This window comes from Chionomys nivalis, chromosome 6 (genome assembly GCF_950005125.1).
Source record: "Chionomys nivalis chromosome 6, mChiNiv1.1, whole genome shotgun sequence".
Lineage (NCBI taxonomy): Eukaryota > Metazoa > Chordata > Mammalia > Rodentia > Cricetidae > Chionomys > Chionomys nivalis.
Window position 1 is genome coordinate 20,102,000 of NC_080091.1, and position 23,050 is coordinate 20,125,049.

At 35.9% G+C, this 23,050-nt stretch overlaps 1 protein-coding gene across 3 annotated transcripts in view; it reads right to left on the bottom strand.

The window, feature by feature from the left end:
- The window catches only part of Usp34 (ubiquitin specific peptidase 34), a 193,680-nt gene that overhangs the window by 31,382 nt on the left and 139,248 nt on the right, over positions 1–23,050 (bottom strand). For all 3 annotated transcript variants that reach the window (XM_057771237.1, XM_057771236.1, XM_057771235.1), the window contains 17 exons: positions 22,967–23,023; positions 22,793–22,870; positions 22,378–22,472; positions 18,703–18,875; positions 14,979–15,132; positions 13,314–13,392; positions 11,497–11,550; positions 11,299–11,394; positions 8,687–8,751; positions 8,523–8,598; positions 8,387–8,434; positions 8,215–8,280; positions 5,374–5,454; positions 3,459–3,544; positions 2,789–2,957; positions 2,614–2,688; positions 1,112–1,263 (listed from right to left, as the gene is read on the bottom strand). In XM_057771237.1, the coding sequence (XP_057627220.1) occupies positions 1,112–1,263; positions 2,614–2,688; positions 2,789–2,957; positions 3,459–3,544; positions 5,374–5,454; positions 8,215–8,280; positions 8,387–8,434; positions 8,523–8,598; positions 8,687–8,751; positions 11,299–11,394; positions 11,497–11,550; positions 13,314–13,392; positions 14,979–15,132; positions 18,703–18,875; positions 22,378–22,472; positions 22,793–22,870; positions 22,967–23,023 (1,604 nt within the window). The remainder of the gene's footprint in view (positions 1–1,111; positions 1,264–2,613; positions 2,689–2,788; positions 2,958–3,458; positions 3,545–5,373; positions 5,455–8,214; positions 8,281–8,386; positions 8,435–8,522; positions 8,599–8,686; positions 8,752–11,298; positions 11,395–11,496; positions 11,551–13,313; positions 13,393–14,978; positions 15,133–18,702; positions 18,876–22,377; positions 22,473–22,792; positions 22,871–22,966; positions 23,024–23,050) is intronic.

The following is a 23,050-nucleotide window of genomic DNA, read 5'->3' on the forward strand; positions in this document are numbered from 1 at the left end:
GTCACAAAGTTATCAATAGAGCAATACAGTACCATGATTTACAGGTGTTTTTGTTTAATGACACCTTATTTAAAATGTATGACTGATTAATTGACATTAAACTTACAACCAACAATACTGGACTCATGCCTGAATGAAACTTTACTATATTCATTTCCACTGAGGGACATCACAGCCTTCCTTACGGTCAGGAACACTAAACAGCACTTCAGCACTATTCTTGGGAACCATTTAAACAGTGACATAACCAAAGGAAAAGCACAAATATTTTTTAAATGTGGCATACATCATGAAAAGTACATTTGTTTACAACATGAAAATCAAAACAAGACAGCAGATCACTGCCTTGTTTGACCTCAGATGGGAAAGCATGTGTCAGGAAACTCCAATTTTTCACCATTCTGAATACCTATGTGTCAGTGGATAACTGTGATAGCTCCTCACAGTACTGAGTTTCTGACATTATAGAAAAATTTAGCAAGTATCTGCCTTTGTAAATAGGAAATGCATGAATCAGGATTGTCTGAAGTGAATTCACATACATTCGCTTCCTTAGTTTCCCTTTTCCTAAGTGTAGCACAATATATACAATCTTCCCTACCTTGTCTTTTGAAGGGAACAGAGGAAAAGGGAGGATTTGTGTATAATAATTTCTACATGGTAACACAGATGAATTCCACATTTCATTAAGGAAAAAACAAAAACAAAACTACAGTGGACTTGAGTGGATTTGATTTTTCAATGACTAGTCCCCTTCTGATGAACATTTAGCTGTCTCCAAATTTTTTGACACTAGAAATGGTATTTTAATAAATACCTCTCCATATATATCTTTCTGTTTGGGGTAGATCCCTTGAGTATGGGTGCTGGGATAAAGAATCAAAGTCCATTTAATTTTGCCAGATATTTTACTACAGATTTCTTCAATAGCTGTTTCTAGCACGACTCAGACGAGTTAGATAGAAAGGACTGAAATTCGTGAGCCACAAGAGTTGAAGTGATATTATTATTTAAAAAGATTTATGTAATAAAAACCGAAGTGATAGAACAATTATGTATAAAGAATAAAACCAAACACGCTGTAAGCATTTTGAATGTTGAAACATTTCACCTTTCTGAGCGAGACTGTTCAACCAAAAGAGCAACTAAAGCTATCATCTTTTCAAGGGCAGCGGGTCTGTACTTTTCTTCTGCCAGAGAGAGTATATCTTCTTCTTCTTCCTCTTCTTCCCCTTCTTCCTCTGACAATACTTCAACTTGAGGCTAATTGGAACAAGATTTAATTTTAATATGCTATTAGTCTTAATATCATATTGAAAACAGTTGACTTATTTTAATATAACTACCAGAAAGATATGGCAAGAGCATGCATAAGGAAAAAAAAAAATCATTCGAAGGTCAAAACCTAACATGATACAGCCGAAGTGACAATCAGGACACTTTTAGATAGGTTGGAGGAACTACACAGAACAATAGCTCTCAAAACTATTCATCCCAGATAAACCCTTTAATAACTTTTGTTTTATTTCAATCAACCTCTTTGGATGATTAATTAATATAAAAAATTATGAATATAATAGGAGTATTTCCTACTGAATAAAATGCCAATCACACATACAAAACAATCTTAATTTGTAGTTTCTAGATGATTTAAAGTAGCAGATATTTCAGAGAGAAATTCACTCCAGCTCTGAAACGCAAGAGACTATCAGGAATGGTAGTAGTCAATTGTCTAAGACAAGAGATTAATAAATCTGAGGTGAGTCTAGAATACATAACAAGATCCTATCTTAATATAAAAGGAAGGAGCCAGGCGGTGGTGGCGCACGCCTCTAATCCCAGCACTTGGGAGGCAGAGACAGGTGGATCTCTGTGAGTTCGAGGCCAGCCTGATCTACAAGAGCTAGTTCTAGGACAGGCTCCAAAACCACAGAGGAAACCCTGTCTTGAAAAACAAAAAAAACAAACAAACAAAAAAAAAGATGGAAGGAGGGAGAGAGGGCAAGAAGAAGAAAAACAGTCAAAACAGGTAGCCATACAGGCTGGAACTGGATTAAAACCAACTCATGAACTTTAAGAAGCAGCAGTTTTACCACAGATCAAAACCCAAATTACTGTGATCTAAAACAAGCCAAATTCTCTAAGCTTCAATTGCCTCTTATGTATTATGGTGAAACAAACTGTACTCTTAAGCAAATGAGAAGGATTAAATGACATATTACAAGTAGGTCACAAAATCCAATCCAATGTAGCAGTCACAATAGAATTAAATTGGCCAGCTACTAAAACTTTCAGAAAACTGACAAAAAAGTGAAGCACAACCACCAAACCCATGAATGCAAACAGCACACGGCTTCACAGATGCCATGGTTAAATTGTGGCTGCCAGGATGAAGTCTATTACTTTGTTCCACACCTACTAATAAAATTTGTTTTCCTACTTGGTATATGCACTAAAGTATCAGTACCAAGACCAATGAATCTAGAACCCTTAACATTACCAAACAAAAAGACAGAAGGGACTTCAGAGGTTTCTAGGACTGTGACTATGCATGATGTGAACGACTAGACGCATGGCCTCTGTTGCACTGACATATAACAAAACTGTACTTACATTTTCAGGTCCTTTGGTTCCCATATAGAAATGTACCATTGTAGATATGGCTTGCAATGAAAGCAGAAACTGGCTCTAAAAACAAGTGATTTAAATTTTTAAATAAAAAACGAATTGGACATGCTAAAAGGGAATATAATTAAAAACAAACAAACGAATTAAGAATTAGCCTTACCTCTTCTTCACCCATCTTGGCAAATTCATAAAGGAAAGCAAAATACTCTGTAAGATGTTTGCTGTGAGGTTTGACACCATGTTCCATAATTAACAACAGAGTTCTAACAAAACGAGTGACACATGAACGACCACCAATATCTTCTACTGAGGCATCCATATCATCTGACCTGGAAAAAAATAAAAAACAAAAACAAATACACCTTATAGAACACAATAAATCTGCAGACAGATACTATCTGGGATGAAACTACTCTTTTTTGTTTTATGAGACAAGGTCTGGTTGTGTGGCCCTGGCTGGTATGGAAATGGCTTTATAGATCAGGCTGGCACAAACTCATAGAGATTAGCCTGCTTCTGCCTAATGCTGGGATTAAAGCATTAATCACCATGATAGGAGAACAATCTTTAAACTGCAACTTACATCCATTAATTTTGTGAAACAAATACCAACTTCAATTATGGAAGTAGTTATTTATGTTCCTGCTACTGAGACTACATCACTCCATACAAAAAGTCAGCTGTTGAGAATCCTAAAGAGGCACTTAATGAAAATTTCACAAATAGTGTTCCTTTCTTGACATGCATTATTGGAGACAAATTTTTTATAGCACAACACAAATATAACCTTATAGATATTTAAAAGTCTTTTTTCTAAAAGGATTTCTTACCCGTCTTCCATTCCTGGTTGTAGATAGAGATGAGCATGCACAGGTCTCAATCTCTGAATCACATGGATACATAAACGCTGAAACATCTTTAAAGAAGAAACTCACATAAGGTAACAGACACTACAAATGAAGCATGTCTAGGTGTTGGCGTTTGCTGTAATCTTAGGACAGGAGGCAAAAGCATGAGAACCGTACACTGGAAGTCACTCTGTACTTTAGGTAGTAAGACCTTATTTGAGCAATAACAGAGACTGCAGGGATCGCTCAAAGGTGAAGTGAATCTCACTATTGGCGTCCAACATCAGGCTATTTTGCTCCCGACTCAAGCGCGTAGCCCGTTAGCTAACACAGCATGCTCCCGGGTGCCGTTTTTGAGTTCTTGACTTGGGCCCCAGTGCCCTGGGTACAATTCCTCAGCACCAGAAAATTATTTTTAAAAATTCAGATTTATGATAAGAGAGACAATTCAAACTATTGGTTTCAGGAATATAGATAATGATACTTTCCCAGCTGGGGCACATGAGGAGAAGAATACAGTGGAGAGAAACACAGTGGTGCAGTCTCTGTGGTAAAACTAAACACGTTAAATCTAAGAATGTTACTAGCAACCCATTTTTCAAAGATATGGAGAACAAAATTAAAATATAGATCAAAACAAAATCTTATAGGCAAACGGCTACATCTGCATCCAAAATAGTCAGAAAATAGCAATAAAGCTGTATGTGGTACCCCACCCTTATAACCCTGGCACTCTGTAGGCAGAAACACAAGGACCGCTGCAAGTTTCAGGTCAGCCTGGTCTGTCTACCTAGTGAGTTCCAAGTCGGACTGCTCAATAAAACAAAAAGAAATCTTAAATGTGCATCCAATGAATAGATAAAGACAATGTTAATGCAGTCAATGTTCATCTAATGAACAGATAAACAAAATATGTTAATGCAGTTGATGGACTATTGCTGGTGGGGGGAAAAGAGATGAAGTATGGATACTTTTTTTCTGTTTGTTAACAAGTTGCACTGTAGCCCAGGTTGCTCTCAAACTCATGGCAATCCTCCTAACTAAGCCTCCTGTGACCACTAGAGGCAGGAGTCAGAATATCCACTTCCAGACATACACTTTAATATTGTATACTGAGAAGATTAAGTCAAAGCGGCCAGTAATACAAAAAGCCACCATGACTCTACAGACAATGTTGAAAACAGGACAATCCATAGGAATGAAGAGCAGAGCAGTAGTTATAAGCCGAAACCATGAGGACAAAATAGGAGGAAACCACTAGAGATTCTTTTGAAGGTGATGGATAGTTCTGAGTGAATTTTACAGAATAAGACTTGTCAAAACTATACTTTTAAAGCTCATTACTAGGAAATTTTCTGACTACACAGAAGACTGCTAATCCTCATAACAAAAGAACTATCCTTAATAACAACTGTCAAGTGGCATAGTTCAGATTAATCTTTGGATATACCAAACATGACTATAAAACAATGTTTAAATATTCATGAATTAAGCAAAAAAAAAAAATGATCCATTTTGCAATTCTTTTGGCACAAGAATTAATTTATCCTATTCATGTAATTTCGTAGGTCACTACAATATTCTAGGCAGACTCTGTAAGGATGAGAAAAGCTGGCAGTAATAGCTGGTCTTATATAAAGGACAAAGTTCCTGTCAATTCATAGTGGCAATTAGTGTTAAAAGAGCTGATGAAAACAAAAGCAAATGACTTCTATGATAGGAGACAAGGCTTTGTAAATTATTTTCTTTCTTTTTTTTTTTTTTTGGATTTTCAAGACAGGGTTTCTCTGTAGCTTTTGGTTCCTGTCCTGGAACTGTAAATTATTTTCAATGTCATTTATAAGCCAATTTTAAATAAACTAAAAGCCACTTCTTTTTTAAAGATATCTTTCCTTACCTGTCTCACAATTTGATTAGGACATTTAATTAGTATCTGCATCGGCCACCAGTCATCATCAGCCATGCGGTCTAAAAACCACTGTAAAACAATAGAACATGATTTAATATTCACACAATACTTATTAAATGAAGCAAAACCCACATAAGGATATTTACTTGATGATTCCATCATTTTAACTGCTTATTAAATTATTACAAAATGTTAAATCTAAAATACTAAGGATGACTTCATTATAGGGCTCCACAGATGTCAATTCATTATTGTACAAGAAGGCAATCTGGGGTACTTAAAGAAAAGGAATAGAAAGCAGCATAGAGGAAAAAGTAACTGTGATAGATAAAAGGAGATTTAAGAGAAAAGTAAAATGTAGACTTGTCAGAACACAAATTCAAACCAACTGAAAACACTTTGTTGCCAACAGAGAAAACTAATCATGAAAAAATGTAATGCTGAAAGTAAAGAAACTGCTGAATTCTGATCAAAGAAAGAAACTGAATTCTGATTAGAGTTTTTTTAAGTTCCCATCTGTTAGACACATATACTGAATATTAATTATTAAAGATATGAATCCTTTAATTCCAGCACTCAGGTGGTAGATGACAGTGGATCTCTATGCTTGAGGACACCTTGGTCCGCATAGCTAGTTCCAGGGCAGCTAGGACTACACAGAGAAACCCTGTCTAGAAAAACCAAAACCAACCAAAAACAAAAGATATGATTTCTGAGTTTGATGTGTAAACATATCTGCTAAAAGAAGACATCAGAGAAGAGCTTTAGGATGTAAAGTTACTCTTTGTGGAAGTTGGGTAGCAGGCAAAGCAACCTTTCATTTTGAATTTTCCCCATATTTTACTTAAAATGTTTTTTTTTTGAAATTTGATGTTCAGGTTGTCTTTTGTACCAATAAAAGCTAAAACTAGGGCTGGAGAGATGGCTCAGAGATTAAGAGCACTGACTACTCTTCCTGAGGTCCTGAGTTCAATTCCCAGCAACCACATGGTGGCTCACAACCATCTGTAATGAGATCTAGTGCCCCCTTCTGGCGAGTAGGCATATATGCAGACAGAACACTACACAGTAAATAAAAATAAAAAAAGTTTAAAAGCTAAAACTACAAAGGATATAAGAAAGCAAAAGTCTTCAACTAATTTCATCTTATATGTACTATGCCACTATCTCGCATATCTAAAAAAGAACTAAAACCTTGCATTACTAGAAAGGTTTATACTTTTTTGGTTGTTAACAGAAAATTATATTATTTATTTTTATTATATTTTATAAGCATTGTTGTTTTTTTGTTTTTTTTTTTTTTTGCCAGCATGTATGTCTGTGTGAAGGTGTCAGATCTTGTAATTACAGACAGTTAGGAGCTATTGTGTGAGTGCTGGGATTTGAACCCAGGTCCTCCAGAAAAGGAGTTGGTGCTCTCTACCTGATGAGCCATCTCTCCTAGGCCCCAAAGATTATATTAAGATGGCACTTCGGTGCTATTAGTAAATTATCTCTAGGAACACAGTTTTCATACAATGGTGAGGAAATAAGAGTGGGCATAAATTGATCTACCAGGACACATATGGGGTTTTTGTGTGTGTACTACCATTCTGCACGTATGTGTGTATGCTGTGTGTTTGTAGAGATGTGGGAGTAAGATGGGCTCAGGAGAAGGTTCTTTCCTTCCATCTTGATGTGGTTTCTTGGGATTGAATTCAGGTCCTGAGGCTTGTGCAGCAAGTGCCATTAGCCATCTTGCTAGCTCCTAAATATGTTATTTTATATTAAAATTTAAAGTAGTTAAGGGCTCAGTGTGGTGGGAAGCAACTATAATTCCAGTATTCAGGAAATGAAGAGAAGATGATTGCCTTTAGTTCAAAGCCAGCAAAGATACACAACAGAACATAAATCAACCAATCAATCAAATAAACAAAAAAGCAAGTTAAGTGAGGAGTAGAAAAAATGGGATGGTTTCGGCTCAAGTGAGCAAAGTTCTGGTTATAGAAGAAATAAATTCTAGGGGAACTACATACAGTACAGAAAACGGGTTATTAACACTGAATTGTTTACTCAAACTTGCTAAAAGCATACCTAAAGTATTTTCATTCATACATAACACAAATATTATCTACATGGTCATCAATTTATTAATTTGATTGTGGTAAATATTTTACAATGTACACACGTATCATAAACCATTGTATTTTACATCTTAATTGTGTACACTTTGTATTTATCAATTATACCTCCAAGATAGGGGATACAAATTGAATTAAGACCAAAAAGGGTAAAAAGACTATCTGGGGATGAGAGTTTAGCTCAGAACATCTGTATAGCATGTTAGGCCCAGAATTCAAAACACAATCATCAGCCAGGCATGGTGGTGTATACCTATAAGCCCAGTACAGTGAAGGCAGAAAAAGAGAGGCAGTCTTATGATGTAACTCAATGTAAACGCTGAATGCACCAGACAGACAGACAGACAGACAGACAGACAGACAGACAGACAGGGTGCAGACCGGACTTAACTCATGATTATTGTCCTGTTTTTCCCAGATGTGTGCTGGGATTACTGTTGTGCACAATCACGCCCAGAATAAAATTATCTTTATATTTATGCAACACAAAGACTATAAAAATGAATACTCAAGTCTTTATAACAGTTTTGAAATATAAGCTATAACTTTCTAAGGGACAAATATTAGGAACAACTTACAAGGAGCACTCAAGATTCACAACAGATAAAAACAAGTTTCCTGCATCATCTCAATTAAAATTAAAAAGAACAAAAAAGAAATTTCCTTATCAAGAGATTTTTAAACTGTGCAATGTTTGTTGTCATCTTACCTCACAGGCTGCTTGGCTATTATTAAACTGTTTGGTCAGTAGTTCAATCCACTGAAGCATTGTTGGCTAAAAAGGGAAAAGAAAAAAGCCAAGATTTTAACCAATGATAATAAACACCAAACATAATTTAAAATGTAATGGACATAAAAATCCATAGAACAAAAACACATACCTTCTCTTTTGAATGAATAAATGTCTCTAAAACAAAAGAAGTACTTAACTGTAAAAAAAAAAAAATTCAATTAAGCAAGAAAGCCAATTACTACAAAGCAATAAATCTAACAAAACTGTCTTAAGTTTATCATCACCTTTGCTGTCATTAGGGACACAGCTTTAGGATCTGGTAATGTACTTGGAATACAACTGCACAGCTGCCACATGAACCTGGAATTTAAAAATGTGTTACTTAAATTATTACATAAGACTTTCTTTAGAAATAGAAAAAAAGAAGACAAAATTTATCCAAACTTACCCAAAGTAAGTGTGTTCAAAAATGTTTTTGTCTTGTAAAAATTGCATGTTATCATGCCAAATCCACTGGAAGGAAAAAAAAAGTCAGCATTTATCAGAAAGCAGTTTATTAAATGTATTTTAATATTTTAGTTTAACAACAAGAAACAATATAATCCAAAAAAAAACACAAATTTAACAAACAAAAAATATGGATTTAAAATTCATGTTGACTTTCTAGGGTTTGAGAGGTAGCTCAGCCATTAACAACATTTATTGTTCTTTTGAGGAACCTGGTAGCTGATAATCATTCGTAAATCCAGTTCTGGTAAAGCCAATGCTTCCTGACCTCCGCAGGCACCAGGTACACACATGGTACATACATAAATGCAGGCAAAATACATACATGAAAATATTTTTAAAAAATCTTAGGGTGGTTCCTAAACCTAACCCCCTTTTTAAAATTTTTTTATTCTATTTTGTTTGTGTGTATACGCATGCATATATGTACACCATTTGTGTCCTTCTTGCTCATGGATTCCAATAGAGGGTGTTGAAAGCCAAATCCAGATCCTCTGTAAGAACAACAAGTGTGTTTTGTTTTGTTTTGTTAGTTTCTCAAGACAGGGTTTTTGTGTGTAATTGCCATTGCTGTCCTGGTACTCACTTTGTAGACTGGGCTGGCCTTAAACTCACAGTAAAAAGTGTTCTTAACCACTAAGCCATTGCTCTAGCCCCAAAACCTGCCCTTTAAAAAGCTGTTATTTGTTTGACCATGTCAGTGATCACAGGTTTTTAACATTATTTATAAGGACTTAGAAGTATGAGCTCTGAAATCTTGTCTAAAGAGCAAATACATAAAAGTAAGAAAACATACATCATACCACATTTTGACAAAGATAGTTTTCCAGAGCAAGCAATGGCCAGGCGGTAGTAGCACATGCCTTTAATCCTAGCACTTGGGAGGCAAAGACATGTTCCAAAGCTACAGAGAAACCCTGTCTCAAAAAAAGAGCAAGCAATGTTTAAATTTGACAGTAACAGGGTAGTGATGGCATATGTCTTTAATCCCAGTACTTGGGAGGCAAAGGCAGGCAGATTTCTGTGAGTTGAAGGCCATTTCCATGACAGCGAGAGCAACACAGAAAAACCCTGTCTCAGGGGGAAAAAATAAAATTTAGACATTAAAAACAAACAAACAAACAACTATTTCTGATATGAAGCCAAGTAGAACAATGCTGCTATTTTTGAATACCCTTATTCCCTGGAAAACTCTAAGAATGCTTCCAGCCTTTTTCAGACAGCTCCACACTAACAGTATATTTTGGTGGTAGGAGCCTTGTGCATCCTATACATGTGCTTTACCACTGAGCTCATGCCCTCAGCCTCACAAAATTATATAAAACAAACTTCTGTTTGATATATTTCTCTTACTAGCTGTCTTTTTTAGCCATGTGCTTCTATAAGTATCTTGAAACTAAAGATGGTATGCTCATTTTCTTTTCTAGTTTTAATATTTTAGACACGATCTGAAACTATAGTAAGCCTTAAAATCACAGCAATCCTCTGCACATCCTCCTTAGTGTTGGTATTACAGGCTTATAGCACCATATTTAGTGGGTAGGCTCAATCTGAACTGACAGTGTCATTAATTCTCCACTATTCAACTATCTCTAACCACCTTCCTAGCCTGTTTTCTTAGGGCTCTTGTTCAGGTTTGCTCAGAGAATACCTAGTACTTCATAGGCTTTGAGCGTCTCTAGACCCTACAATGCTAAGGAGTATACAAAGCTAAGGAGTCATGACATACCTGTCTTATTAAAAGCCTTAACAGCAACAAAGTCCCATTTCAAATTTCTTTCTAGATCCATTTTTATTTCTAGTTATCTACAAAGAGCCAGGCTCTCTGTCATAATTCTATGCTCTGGAAATAAGCCTAGTATGTCTCCAAGATCCAAAATAGTCAGTGCTTGTATTTCTGCTTCATAAATCAGTCACCTTATTTCCTTGATGGTCCTTTTTGTACCTCATCAGTAAACCATGTTTAACTGTATGCTTCAATATTAAAACTGATTTTTTCAAAACTTCCCTAATAGTTTTAATAAATAATTATTTAATCTCAAGTTCAAGTTTCTTCATCAACTCACTAAACATCACAGCAATATGTCTTCTTTCAGTTACTAAATACATCAATAAACACTGTTTTGCTTAAGAAAATTTGAGGGGCTGGAGTGTGTGTTATGAGTGTGAATGAGTGTATGTATGTGTGTGTAAGTACGTTTGGAGGCAATGTGTACGTACAAGTCCAGATAGCTTCAGAATCCAGAAGAAGGTGTTGGAACCCATGGAGTTTCAGTCACTGCTGGCTGTGAGCTCCTTGTCAAGGATGGTGGATCGTTGGCAAGAGCAGCAAGCACTCTTAACTGCTGAGCCATTTCTTCTAGCACCTCATATATACTTTTTCATGCAATCATAAGTCAGTATTGCCTTGACCTTTTTGTAAATATAAGATCTAACTGGGATTGCAGATATTAATGTTGCACTACTTGTTTTCATTCATTTTTTTCAAAAGTATCTATTGCATAAACACCTAACACAATTTAAACTGTTGCTAAAAACCAAATTAATTTTTACCTCTAGTAACTCTGATGAAACATCAAATTTGTATTCTCTGCCATTTTCTTCCTCTGGTTCCATGCGTTTGTAAAACAGCATATATGCACTATGTGTCTTTATGAAGCAAAAGGAAAACATTTTAATTTTTAACAAATTATAATTTAAAATTAGATAATATGCAGTATTAAATTATTCCATATGAAAAAAGATGATCACCTTTTCAAAGGAGAAATCCATAAATTTATCTGTAACCGAATCATAGGTTTTTGTCTGTAAAAAAAAAAAAAAAATCACTTAGATTTATACATACATTACTTTGTAAACACCTACGTAATACTTCAAAGTAAGCTTGCAAATAACTTTAAAATAACAATGAATTCATATAAATCCTATGTACATGGGATGGGGATGTAATCCAATGTTAGAGAACTTGTTTAACATGTACAAGGCCCTCTTAATAACCAGTAACACACATACACACAGATATACAATAACAAAACCATTCACCTGGAGGTATAGATACAACGCATTAATAAAGCAGTTGCCTAGCACATACAAAGTCATGGTTTGATCCACTGCAGCCATCCAAAAACAGTTCTATGCACTGCACAAATTTAACTGGCATATCCTAACATGATTGTACACGTCTTTTAAGATGCTGAATACCACAAAACTGTGACGAAGAATGTTGTTGTAACAACAATAAAACAAAACCAGTAAAAACATAGCAAGAAGACAGGTAGTATGGGCCTACTTTTTCTGAATATGTTAAATGGAAATAAGTACCAAATATAATTATGAATATGATAGCCAAAAATATTTTTGATTAAAAAATACCTTTTCTCCTTTGTATCTCTTGTTTTAATATTAGTCAAAGTGTTAAGAATGCTGGCCCTGACATTGTTTTCTCTGAACATTTCCCCATTCCCTATTTTCATGGCTGTTTGCAGATGTCCGCTGCTGACACAAATTCAAAAGGGCTCAGAAGATGACTGTCATCTCTGCCTTCCTTCTTGCAGATACCAAGACTGCCATTGCTTGCCTGCTATATAATTTCTCAAAACCAAATAAACGGACCCTCAAACTTAAATTTTTTTTCAAAATACTTATCAAATTACTTTGAAAATCAAGTTTGAGCTTCAAAGCTGTAACTTTCTGAATATGAAATGGACATACAATATATACATAGAGTATATACATGAAAAAATGTTTTGTTTTTTTTTTAAGTTTGAGACAGGGTTTCTCCGTAGCTTTTTGGTTCCTGTCCTGGAATGAGCTCTTGTAGACCAGGCTGGCCTCGAACTCACAGAGATCCGCCTGCCTCTGCCTCCCGAGTGCTGGGATTAAAGGCGTGTGCCACCACCGCCCTGCCATGAAAAAGATGTTAAACAAAGATATCAGAAGAGAAATAATTGGTTTATCTCTCAAGTGCTGGGATTAAAGGCGTGCACCAACACCGCCTAATTTATACTCTGGAAAATCTTACATGAGGAAGTTGATTTTGAATAATTTGAAATAATTGTTTCTTCACTGCCCAGCAACACTGGCACTTGAGAGGCAGAGGCAGGTAGATCTCCGTGAATTCGAGACCAGCCTGGTCAGGCTCCAAAGCTACACAGAGAAACCCTGTCTCAAAAAAAATCTAAAAAAACCCCCCAAAAAACAACAAAAACAAACAAACAAAAAAACCAAAAGATTTTCCAGATTATGTCAGTAAAGGGTAAATTCTTTTCGCTCTAATAGCAAGGACTTTTTGAATATCTGGTATGTTTAATCTAATTATTCTATCACTGTAATTCAATTTCTGGCTTATGATTTAATCTTATCTAATCTTACCTTCTTTATAAAACTATGGTTGAAGGCAGAAATAATAAATTTAAATATTTCTTAGTATCTGATATATACAGCAAACACATAACAAATAAATCTTAGTTTGAATTAAATCAGGTATAATGATGTAAAGTGAGTCTGCTACTTCATTTTATGAAAACTGCAAATTCATAAACCAGTTACAATTACTAAATCAAACTTACCGTCATCTCACCACCAAAGCATTCAGAGGCAAGTTGAGCAGAATCAAAAGGTTTTACCTCAGCATCATTAAAAAGATACCTACAACAGAACACATGTGACTGTAGTAGAATCTCTGCATAGTGTCTACTCCTTAAAAAAAAAGACACAGATGTATTAGTCATATTATTAGATGAGGTAAATTCTAATACATTCTTATTTTTATATCTCTATTCTAGAAATTGGGATTTGCCTTACATATATATGTGAGGTACTGAGTTCCATTCTTACCACACACATGCTAGAATATACAATCTGGACTGGGCGGTGGTGGTGCATGCCTTTAATCCCAGCACTTGGGAGGCAGAGGCAGATCTCTGTGAGTTCGAGGCCAGCCTGGTATACAAAAGCTAGTTCCAGGACAGCCACTAAAGCTACAGAAACCTTGTCTTGAAAAAATAAATAAATAAAATTAGAACGTATGCTTAGAATTTAACACATAAAACAATTAGATAGGAAAGATTAAGAAATTTATCACTAAGATACAGACATCATTTTAAAATATATGAACAAAACAACTCAATAAACTCAAGGAAAAATAACCAAGTGAACAAAAAACTACATGGGAGAGGTTGGAAGGAGAAAAACAAAAGGGTGGAAATGATACTATTTTCTATTTTTAAAAAAAAAGGACACTTTTGGCCACGATGTCTCAGAGAATCAGAAATAAGAGCAAAATACAACTAACTATTCTACTAACTGCCTGGAGATCATGTTAGTGGCTACGCATTCTGTTCAAAGCAGTTTTAAGGAATTAGAAGAGGGCCTAAGCACACATACAGTCCCTATGCATGGGATGCTTCCTAAAGACAGTTCAAATCTAAAAAGCAGTCACTATGTGACTGACACTAACTTGATAAAACAAGAAGGAACAAGGTAGGTGAACAGAATGGAGAGCAGTGCAAGAACCTTCATAATCTCTAAATAGAACACACTCAATAAAGAGCACCTTGAAGAATGAACAAAGGAAGGTGCAGATTGTATTCGCTGGATACAATTTGTCTGACTCATGCTCTAAGACTGTTATTATCCAGCTCATTTTCCAAAGGAAGGCATTTATCAAATTCTCAAAATATAAGGCCCATACATAAATTTAAGAACTGATTTATACTTTTTGAAATTTGCCTACAATGAAAAAATTATTTTCTGGATCACAAAGATGGCGCAACAGGTACTTGCTGAACTGGGTCCTTGGAACCAACATGGGGTTCTCGGACCGCTATGCATCCTCCTATCAATGTGCCTACCAAAACAGACAAGACACATATACAAGGACAAAATGTTTAAAAAAAATTATTTAATGTTCTTTTTCCCCTAATTTCAAAGTAAGTTTTCAGAAAACTAAAAATTCAGGGCTGGAGAGATGGCTCAGAGGTTGAGAGCACTGGCTGCTCTTCCAGGGGTCCTGAGTTCAATTCCCAGAAACCACACGGTGGCTCACAACCATCTGTATTGAGATCTGGCGTCCTCCTCTGGCGTGCAGGCATACATCGAGGCAGAATGTTGTATACATAATAAATAAATCTTCAAAAAAAAAATTCATCAGAAGAAAGTACCACCATAAACATATGTACTTTAAAGCAGGGGGAAATTTTTTTAAAACAAAAGGAAAAACATTTAAGACTTACCACTTATTGTTTCTATAAGCATGTGGATTGACTATGTCTCTGATGAAACTATAATAATGCCCACCATCTGCTGTTCCTGTATGAACGGTCACTCCAATTAAGTCATACTCATAGCTTTCTGTGTCTTTGGAATGGTCGTTGACTTCTTTAAAACCTAATTTACATGAAATAATGGAAGTTATTTTTAAAACACACAACAATGTCATTTTAAGATTACTTCTTACAAGGTATTATGTATAGAAAAAAGCATAAAATCTTTATATATAAAATAGGTATATTAAAAACTACTTGCAAGGCCACAGCCAATTACTGCTTCAAGGAACATACTATACAATTAACTTTTGAAAAAATGTGATATGTAAACTATGTGTTTAACTTAACTAGCCCTTTAAAATAGTATTGCCTGCTTTTTAAAAATTTTTATTTTTAAAAACAGAGGAAAAAACAACACCATCAACAAAATCCCAAGACCTAAAAAGAGCTCAGTCTTTTAGTCTCCTGCCACTGTACTGATACATATTAGGAACTTGGTGTCCACAAAAATAAAGGCATCACTCTAATCTAAACAATTTTAAAGTCAAAAGGTAACAGAAGATACTAAACTAAAAGATTACAGTTGATCTGAGAAGTCTAGAGATCTATATCCCCCCTCACCCCCCCCCCACACAAAAGAAAACCTAAATATAGGAGCAGAGAATATTTGCTTCAGTGTACAGTTTAAATCAGAAAGCAAACTTCAGTAAAGAGAAAATGGCCACAGTGTTAAATCAGTGGCGGAGAAGCCTTACTGTGCTTATGTAGGCAATGCTAAGACTGGCAGTAAGTACAACACATCACCCAAGTCCTGAAAACCTCCTTTATAAATTCATGATCTCTCCATGCATGTAACAAAACATCACATGAAAATACAAAGAAGCAGGGCTGAGATGAAGTCTCACTGTGATTTTCAAAACAGTCTGATTAAAAGAGCAAGAATGAAAAGCAGGATATGTATAACAATGACTACTTTGTTTGCATTTTCAAATGTATTACTATGTGACCCACTTACTGGAACTTATAAAATACAAATCCTAATGAAAGTTATGTCCCTAGCTTTTTATTTCTTTATACCTGTGATTGTATTCTCCTCTCCTATCTTTAAAGAATTAGTAAGTTCTCTTGAAGAAATAGACTATAACTCACAGTTTACATTTTTCATTTCTCATTCTGAGAGGCTAAATGTTTACTGTATATTCATTAAAATGCTAGACACTGGAGTTAAAGATTAAACTGGATTCTCTTTCCTTTTTTTTTTTTTTTTTTTTTTTTTTGGTTTTTCGAGACAGGGTTTCTCTGTAGTTTTGGAGCCTGTCCTGGAACTAGCTCTTGTAGACCAGGCTGGTCTCGAACTCACAGAGATCCGCCTGCCTCTGCCTCCTAGTATTAAAGGCATGCGCCACCACCGCCCGGCTGGATTCTCTTTCCAAAAGTTAGGATGGTATACTGACTTCTTAAATTTTAAATATAAAATTGCCCTACCCATTATTATGTAACAAGGAACTTGGTAGTACATATGTAAGAGGCTTCTTCCTTCTTCTAACATGCCCTAAAAAGCCATGTGGTAGGATGGATGATGTCCTTAGTTCCAGGACTTGGGAAGAGACAGAGGCAGGTAGATCTCTGTGAGTTTGAGACCAACCTCAGCTAGACAGAAATTTCCCAAAGAGTCAGGGCTACATAGTGAGACGCTGTCTCAAAAAAACAAAAACCCAAAAAGCCCTATGGCTCTTGAGGCACATTATCATTAAGCTTGAAATAGTGTGGTGGTTTTCTACTTGTGAAAACAAAGACACTGCTACTTAATTCACTAAAATCTCAATTTTATACTTCAACATTTAAAACAAATTACTCTGATAAACATAATCAAAGTTTTCAAACAATTATTTTTGGACCTACTCTTTCTTAGAGTTTTTCCTTGTGGAGACTTTAACATATAAATTCAAATTCCTCTTAACTACTGTTGAAGTTAAAACCCAGTCTTCCATGATTCCTCACCCCTCTCTAGTTAAAATATGTAGGGAAGCGAACATTTCAGGTTCTGTCATTATCTTATTACTGCTGCTTTAAGAATAGTCTATACTACAAAGAGATAATAAAATAATTTATTCATCCAATTATGGGGTTATACTGGTTGAATGCTAGCGTCTATAAAGGCCTATGTTCAATTCTCTGCACACATGAAAAAAAAGTTAATTAAGTTCATAAATTCCACCTATCTGTTGGTACTTTTTCATCTAAGACGCCAACTCATTGTTGTTTACAAGAATTGCATCCCCTTAGATTAGTCATCGTTCTTTCATCCAAACAACTTTCTGTTTTCAAACTTCTCTGATTAAAAGCCTAATGTCCAGCTGAGCACGGTGGCACATGCCTTTAATCCCAGCACTTGGAAGACAGAACTCCAAGGACAGCAAGGTCTACAGACTGAATTTGAGGCCAGCCTGGTCTACAGAGTTCCAGAACAGCTCCAGGACATAGGGAAACTGTCTTTAAAAACAAAACAAACAAAAAACAATCTAATGGTCATACAATAAATAAAAAGCAAATAACAAAATTGTTACTATTGCCCAAAGCCAAAAATATTCTGCCATTAGGCTGTCTCACTGACCATTCTGCTACCCTTGTATTTAAGAATTTATCCGTTCTTCTCAATTTCTTACTCAACTCTATATCTCTCTGTAAATACTACTTTCTCACGGAAGTCTTAATTCCTCAAGACCTTTGACACACTGATAGCATATGGTAATATATTACAATTTCAGGTTTGATATAAGACTTACCACCTAGACCTCAGTTTTTCAAGGGCATAAACAATGACTGGAAAAAAATGCCTAGAATATGGTACGTCAAGAGTCCTAATATTTTCTAGCTAAGTGAGTAAATATATTACACTGTCTCTACCAAAATTTTCCTTCCTGGGATAGAAAGAGAGACTGCTTTTCCAGAAGACCTGGTTGGATTCCCAACACCAAAAGCATGGATTATAACCATCCATAACTCCAGTTGCAAGGAATCTGATGCCTTCTTCTGGCCTCTGTAGGTACTGTATGTATATAGTAAACAGATATACATGCAGACAGAACACCCATACCTATAAAAAAAAATCCTTTTCAATAAAAATTTTTTTCTGCCAGGTGTTGGTGGTGCATGCATTTAATCTCTGCACTTGAGAGGCAGAGGAAGTAGATCTCTGAGTTCGAGGTCAGCCTGGTCTACAGAGAAAGAGTTCCAGGACAGGATCCAAAGCTATAGAGAAAACCTGTCTAAAAAAGCAAAAATAGGCCGGGCGGTGGTGGCGCACGCCTTTAATCCCAGCACTCGGGAGGCAGAGGCAGGTGGATCTCTGGAAGTTCGAGGCCAGCCTGGTCTACAAGAGCTAGTTCCAGGACAGGCTCCAAAGCTACAGAGAAACCCTGTCTCGAAAAACCAAAAAAAAAAAAAAAAAAAAAAAAAATAGGGGGAAAAAAGTCCTAAGAATATACTAAGAAAAAATTTTTTTCTTATATTTCCTAAATGTTGAGAATCAGGTAACTGACTTTAACACTGATGAGAGTTTCCCATTCACACAATTAACATTAATGACATTTTCTCCATTCAACCATTCAAACAATTTCCCTTATTAATTTGGTGATTAATTTTGGTAGAGACTTAACAATAAACAGAGAACTGAGAAAAATGAACTTACCATCTTTTCTGTCACTCTTTCCCATTAGAAAATCTTCTGTGTAGGGTGTCATATCCAAACGTAAAGGGAAGGAAAAGTGTGTATTCACTTTCTCTTTCATCATTGTGACCATATTAAATGTGTATCTCATAGTATTGAAACTCAGTATACGAGGTAATTTCTTAAAACATGCCCTGAGAAGTGGGGGGAGAGAAACAAACTTGTTAAATACACTATTTCAAAAATATCTTAGCTCTATTTATATTTGTGCTACATTTATTTTAATATTCAACTTAAAGTAATAATATTCTAAGTCACATAATTTGTGTGTGTGTGTAAGTCACATAATTTGTGTGTGTGTGTGTGTGTGTGTGTGTGTAGTTGGGGTTGCTTACCCCCTCAGACACCTGTGGGAGGCAAGGGGTTGATGTTGGGTGTCATCTATTGTTCTCAATTCTATTTCTTTTATAGTTAAAATATCTTAGTTTGTGTACATATTGCACACTCTTATTTATGTGTGTGAGAGAGCATGTGCCATGACATGGGTGTGGTGGGCAAAGGACAACTGGCTGGCGCTTGTCTTCTACAAGATGTGTCCCAAAAATCAAACTTGGGTTGTAGGTCTTGGCAAAAAAAAAAAAGCCTTTACTCACGGAGTACCTTGAAGGCCCTCCACCTTCGTTTTGTTAAAGAAAGGGTCTCTCAATGAACCTAGGGCTTGTTTTTGCCACTGGCATTGTCCTGTTTCAGCTTCACAGCCTTATGGTAGCAAACGCACATGCCCATGATGGTTTTTCATGTGGCTGCTAGCTCAGTTTATGTATGTATAAATGTATACATTCATGCGTGTGTGTGAGGATGAGAGACAAATTTCAAGAGTCTGATTTTTGTCCACCTTATTGATGCAGGATCTCTTCCATCTCCTCCTATCTTACTTTAGGAGTGCTGAGATGAGAGATGTATACACCACTATACATTCAGTGTCATTGTGAGGGTTCTAGTGGCTGAATCCAGGTCTTTTTAAGACTTGGCTAGAAATGCTTTTAGCTGGCCCCTAAAAGGAATTAAATATTAAAGGGAAGACGAAGCGGTAGGAAGATCACAGAGTTGGTCAGGCTCTGTAAGCAGGAAGACCCGTCTCAGGTTCACATCCCCAATATTCATTAAACCCTGGTACAGTGCCATGGGCCTATATTCCCAGCACTGCAAAGAAAGAGACAGGAGAAGGATCCTTGGAACCTAATCAGCAGACTCCATGTTCAATGGGAGAGCTTGTCATAAAAAAATAAATAAATAATAAATTAAAAAACCCACAAGATGGAGAGATACAAAAAATTAACCTTTGGATTCCACATACACAAGTACACATGTCTATGTGTATCCCTAAACATGGTACACTCACAAACCATATACATCTAAACTGATATAATATGTGAATCATGAAAGAACAGAAATGCATAAAACTGAGACTATAAAATTGTTTCCTTAAATTGCTAAAGGTAGTTTAGATTTAAGATTTTTTTTTAATGACTCATTTTTATTTATATGTATTTCAGTGTGCCTGTATATATGCAAGCCAAATGTGGGGGTATCCATGGGGCCAGATGGGCACTGGATAACCTGAAGCTAGAGTTATGTTTTTGGTTTTAAATTTTTGAAGACAAGGCCTCACTATATACCTCCTCCTAAGCTAGAACTGGACTACGTAGACAAGGCTGGTCTTGAACTCCTCAGAGATCCACCTGCCTGTCTCCCAGCGGCTGGGATTAAAGAAGTGCATACTCAGCCCCTAAAGCAGGACTTACATACAGGCAACTGAAAGCCATAGGATGTGGATGCTAGGAACTGAATTCAGGTCCTCTAGAACACCAAGTGCTCTTATCTACTGAGTCATCTCTCTATGCTATTTTTAATTGTTTACTTGAATGTGTATGTCTATGTGGGGGGGGTGCACGTTCATAAACGTAGGTGCCCTCAAAAGCTCACCTAGAGCTGGAGTTACACATAGTTGTGGCCCATTCAATGTGGATAATGGGAAGGGAACAAAAATCCTTGGTAAGAGCATTATAAACTCTTTACTAAGCCATCTGTCCATTGCCACATAGGGCTCCCCTCTTTTAAACCTGAGGGCAGTCCAACTATTATTATTTTAAGATTTATTTATTATATATACAATGTTCAGTCAAAATATATGCCTGCACACCAGAAAAGGGCACCAGATATGTGGTTGGGAACTGAACTCAGGATCTTGGCAAGTCAGCCAGCACTCTTAACCTTTAAGCCATCTCCTCAGCACCTCAATTATTATTTTCTAAGAAATTCTATAAAGAACTGTAAAAGAATTTATGATGAATGCATTAAAACATGAGCAATCCAAAATAATGACAATACATGTAATGTAAGGAGAGAAAAAAAAAAAACACTTTGAAAGTACTCAGTGGTGGTTCACGCTTTTAATCGCAGCACCCCAGCACTTGGGGGGCAGAGACAAGCAGATCTCTGTGAATTTGAGGCCAGCCTGGTCTACAGAGCTAGTTCCAGGACAGGATCAAAAGCTACAGAGAAAAACCTGTCTCGAAGAAACAAAATACCAACGCTCCCCCCTCCCCCCCAAAAAAGAGAGAAAGTACTAAAAGAAAAAAAATTTAGTACTTCTGAACTGAAATTTTAACTCCCAAATCCAGTTTCCACTCATATTTCTTTCAAAGATTCAGTTAAGAGTCAACTGCTTGCCGGGAGGGTGGTGGCGCACGCCTTTAATCCCAGCACTCGGGAGGCAGAGGCAGGCGGATCTCTGAGAGTTCGAGGCCAGCCTGGTCTACAAGAGCTAGTTCCAGGACAGGCTCCAAAACCAGAGAAACCCTGTCTCGAAAAACTAAAAAGAGTCAACTGCTTACACCCATTCTCAGGAGAATGAATTCAGTTCCACCTGGACTACACTGTCACCCAGTATCTGTTCATCTGAATACACTATCTGAAACAAGAATTTCAGAATTTGGAACTCGCCGGGCGATGGTGGCGCACGCCTTTAATCCGAGCACTTGGGAGGCACAGGCAGGCGGATCTCTGTGAGTTCGAGACCAGCCTGGTCTACAAGAGCTAGTTCCAGGAAAGGCTCCAAAACCACAGAGAAACCCTGTCTCAAAAAAAAAAAAAAAAAAAAAAAAAAAAAAAAAAAAAAAAAAAAAAAAAAAACAGAATTTGGAACTCACTCTGATCTTTCTGTTACTCCATATCATCAACTGTTAAACGGGAAATAATTTTGATATTAGTAATTATATTTAACTACAACATGATGTCATACTGACTGAATTTAATCATGTAAAATTCTGAAAGTACTTCCCAAATAAAAAATATTGTAAAGTTAGCTATTGTTCTTTAGGAACTAGTCACTATACAAAGACATCTGCATCAGTGCAGACTGACGAGAGGATCACTCTTCTTGTCTTTCATGTCTATCCTTAGGAAACACAGATTTCTGGAGAGTCTTACTTTCAACCCTAAACATTCAAGCTCACTGGATAATAAAAGTTACTAAGCAATCAATACTGAGCTTCAAACAGCTAATATTACCTGAGTCACTTTAATGTATTATTTATTAACATTAATTACATCACATTTACAAACAATTATGAAACGTCTTTTAGTTTCACTGGGTGGTTTAAATGATAAAAATTACATTTCAAAAAGCATTACCTTTTTTCAGCTCTGACTTTCTTTCCACAATGAGAACAAGTGTACATGTTGTCCCCTTCTAAAGTGTCTTTAATAGTAACTTCATCAAGAGATTCCTGTGTATAAACCCACATTGGGAAGTTGACATAATTTACAGCATGAAATTTGGTCAGAATGCACAAAGATCAATTTCTTTTTTGAAAAAAAGTAAATTCAAATTAAATTAATTTTTCCTCTTATGAACTCTATCTTTTAAAATATATTCACACTTTGAAAAATTACGGGTTTGTGGTCTATCTTTAATACTTATTTAAATAGCAAAACAAGAAAGAAAACACATGAAAATAACTATTTCTTCTCAAGACAATGAATTTGTTATCAACATATACATACATAAATCATAAAACAATCTCAAGTCATGTCCGGTATCACTCACATAAATATTCTTCATATCTGCCACCTGGCACCTTACAGTATAAAACTCTTCAGCAGTCTGACTAACATGTTCACAATCCTAGATGAAGTGACAAACAAAAATTAGCAAATTGTTATAAGCTTTAAAAACCTTATAAAATAACGACAACAACAACAACAAAACAGATATACTTACCAAGGACACAACATTGTTTGTAATTACACCTCCAAATAGGCTTTTGACAGTATTTTTCTTTAGAATAAAACAAATCCAAGTCAG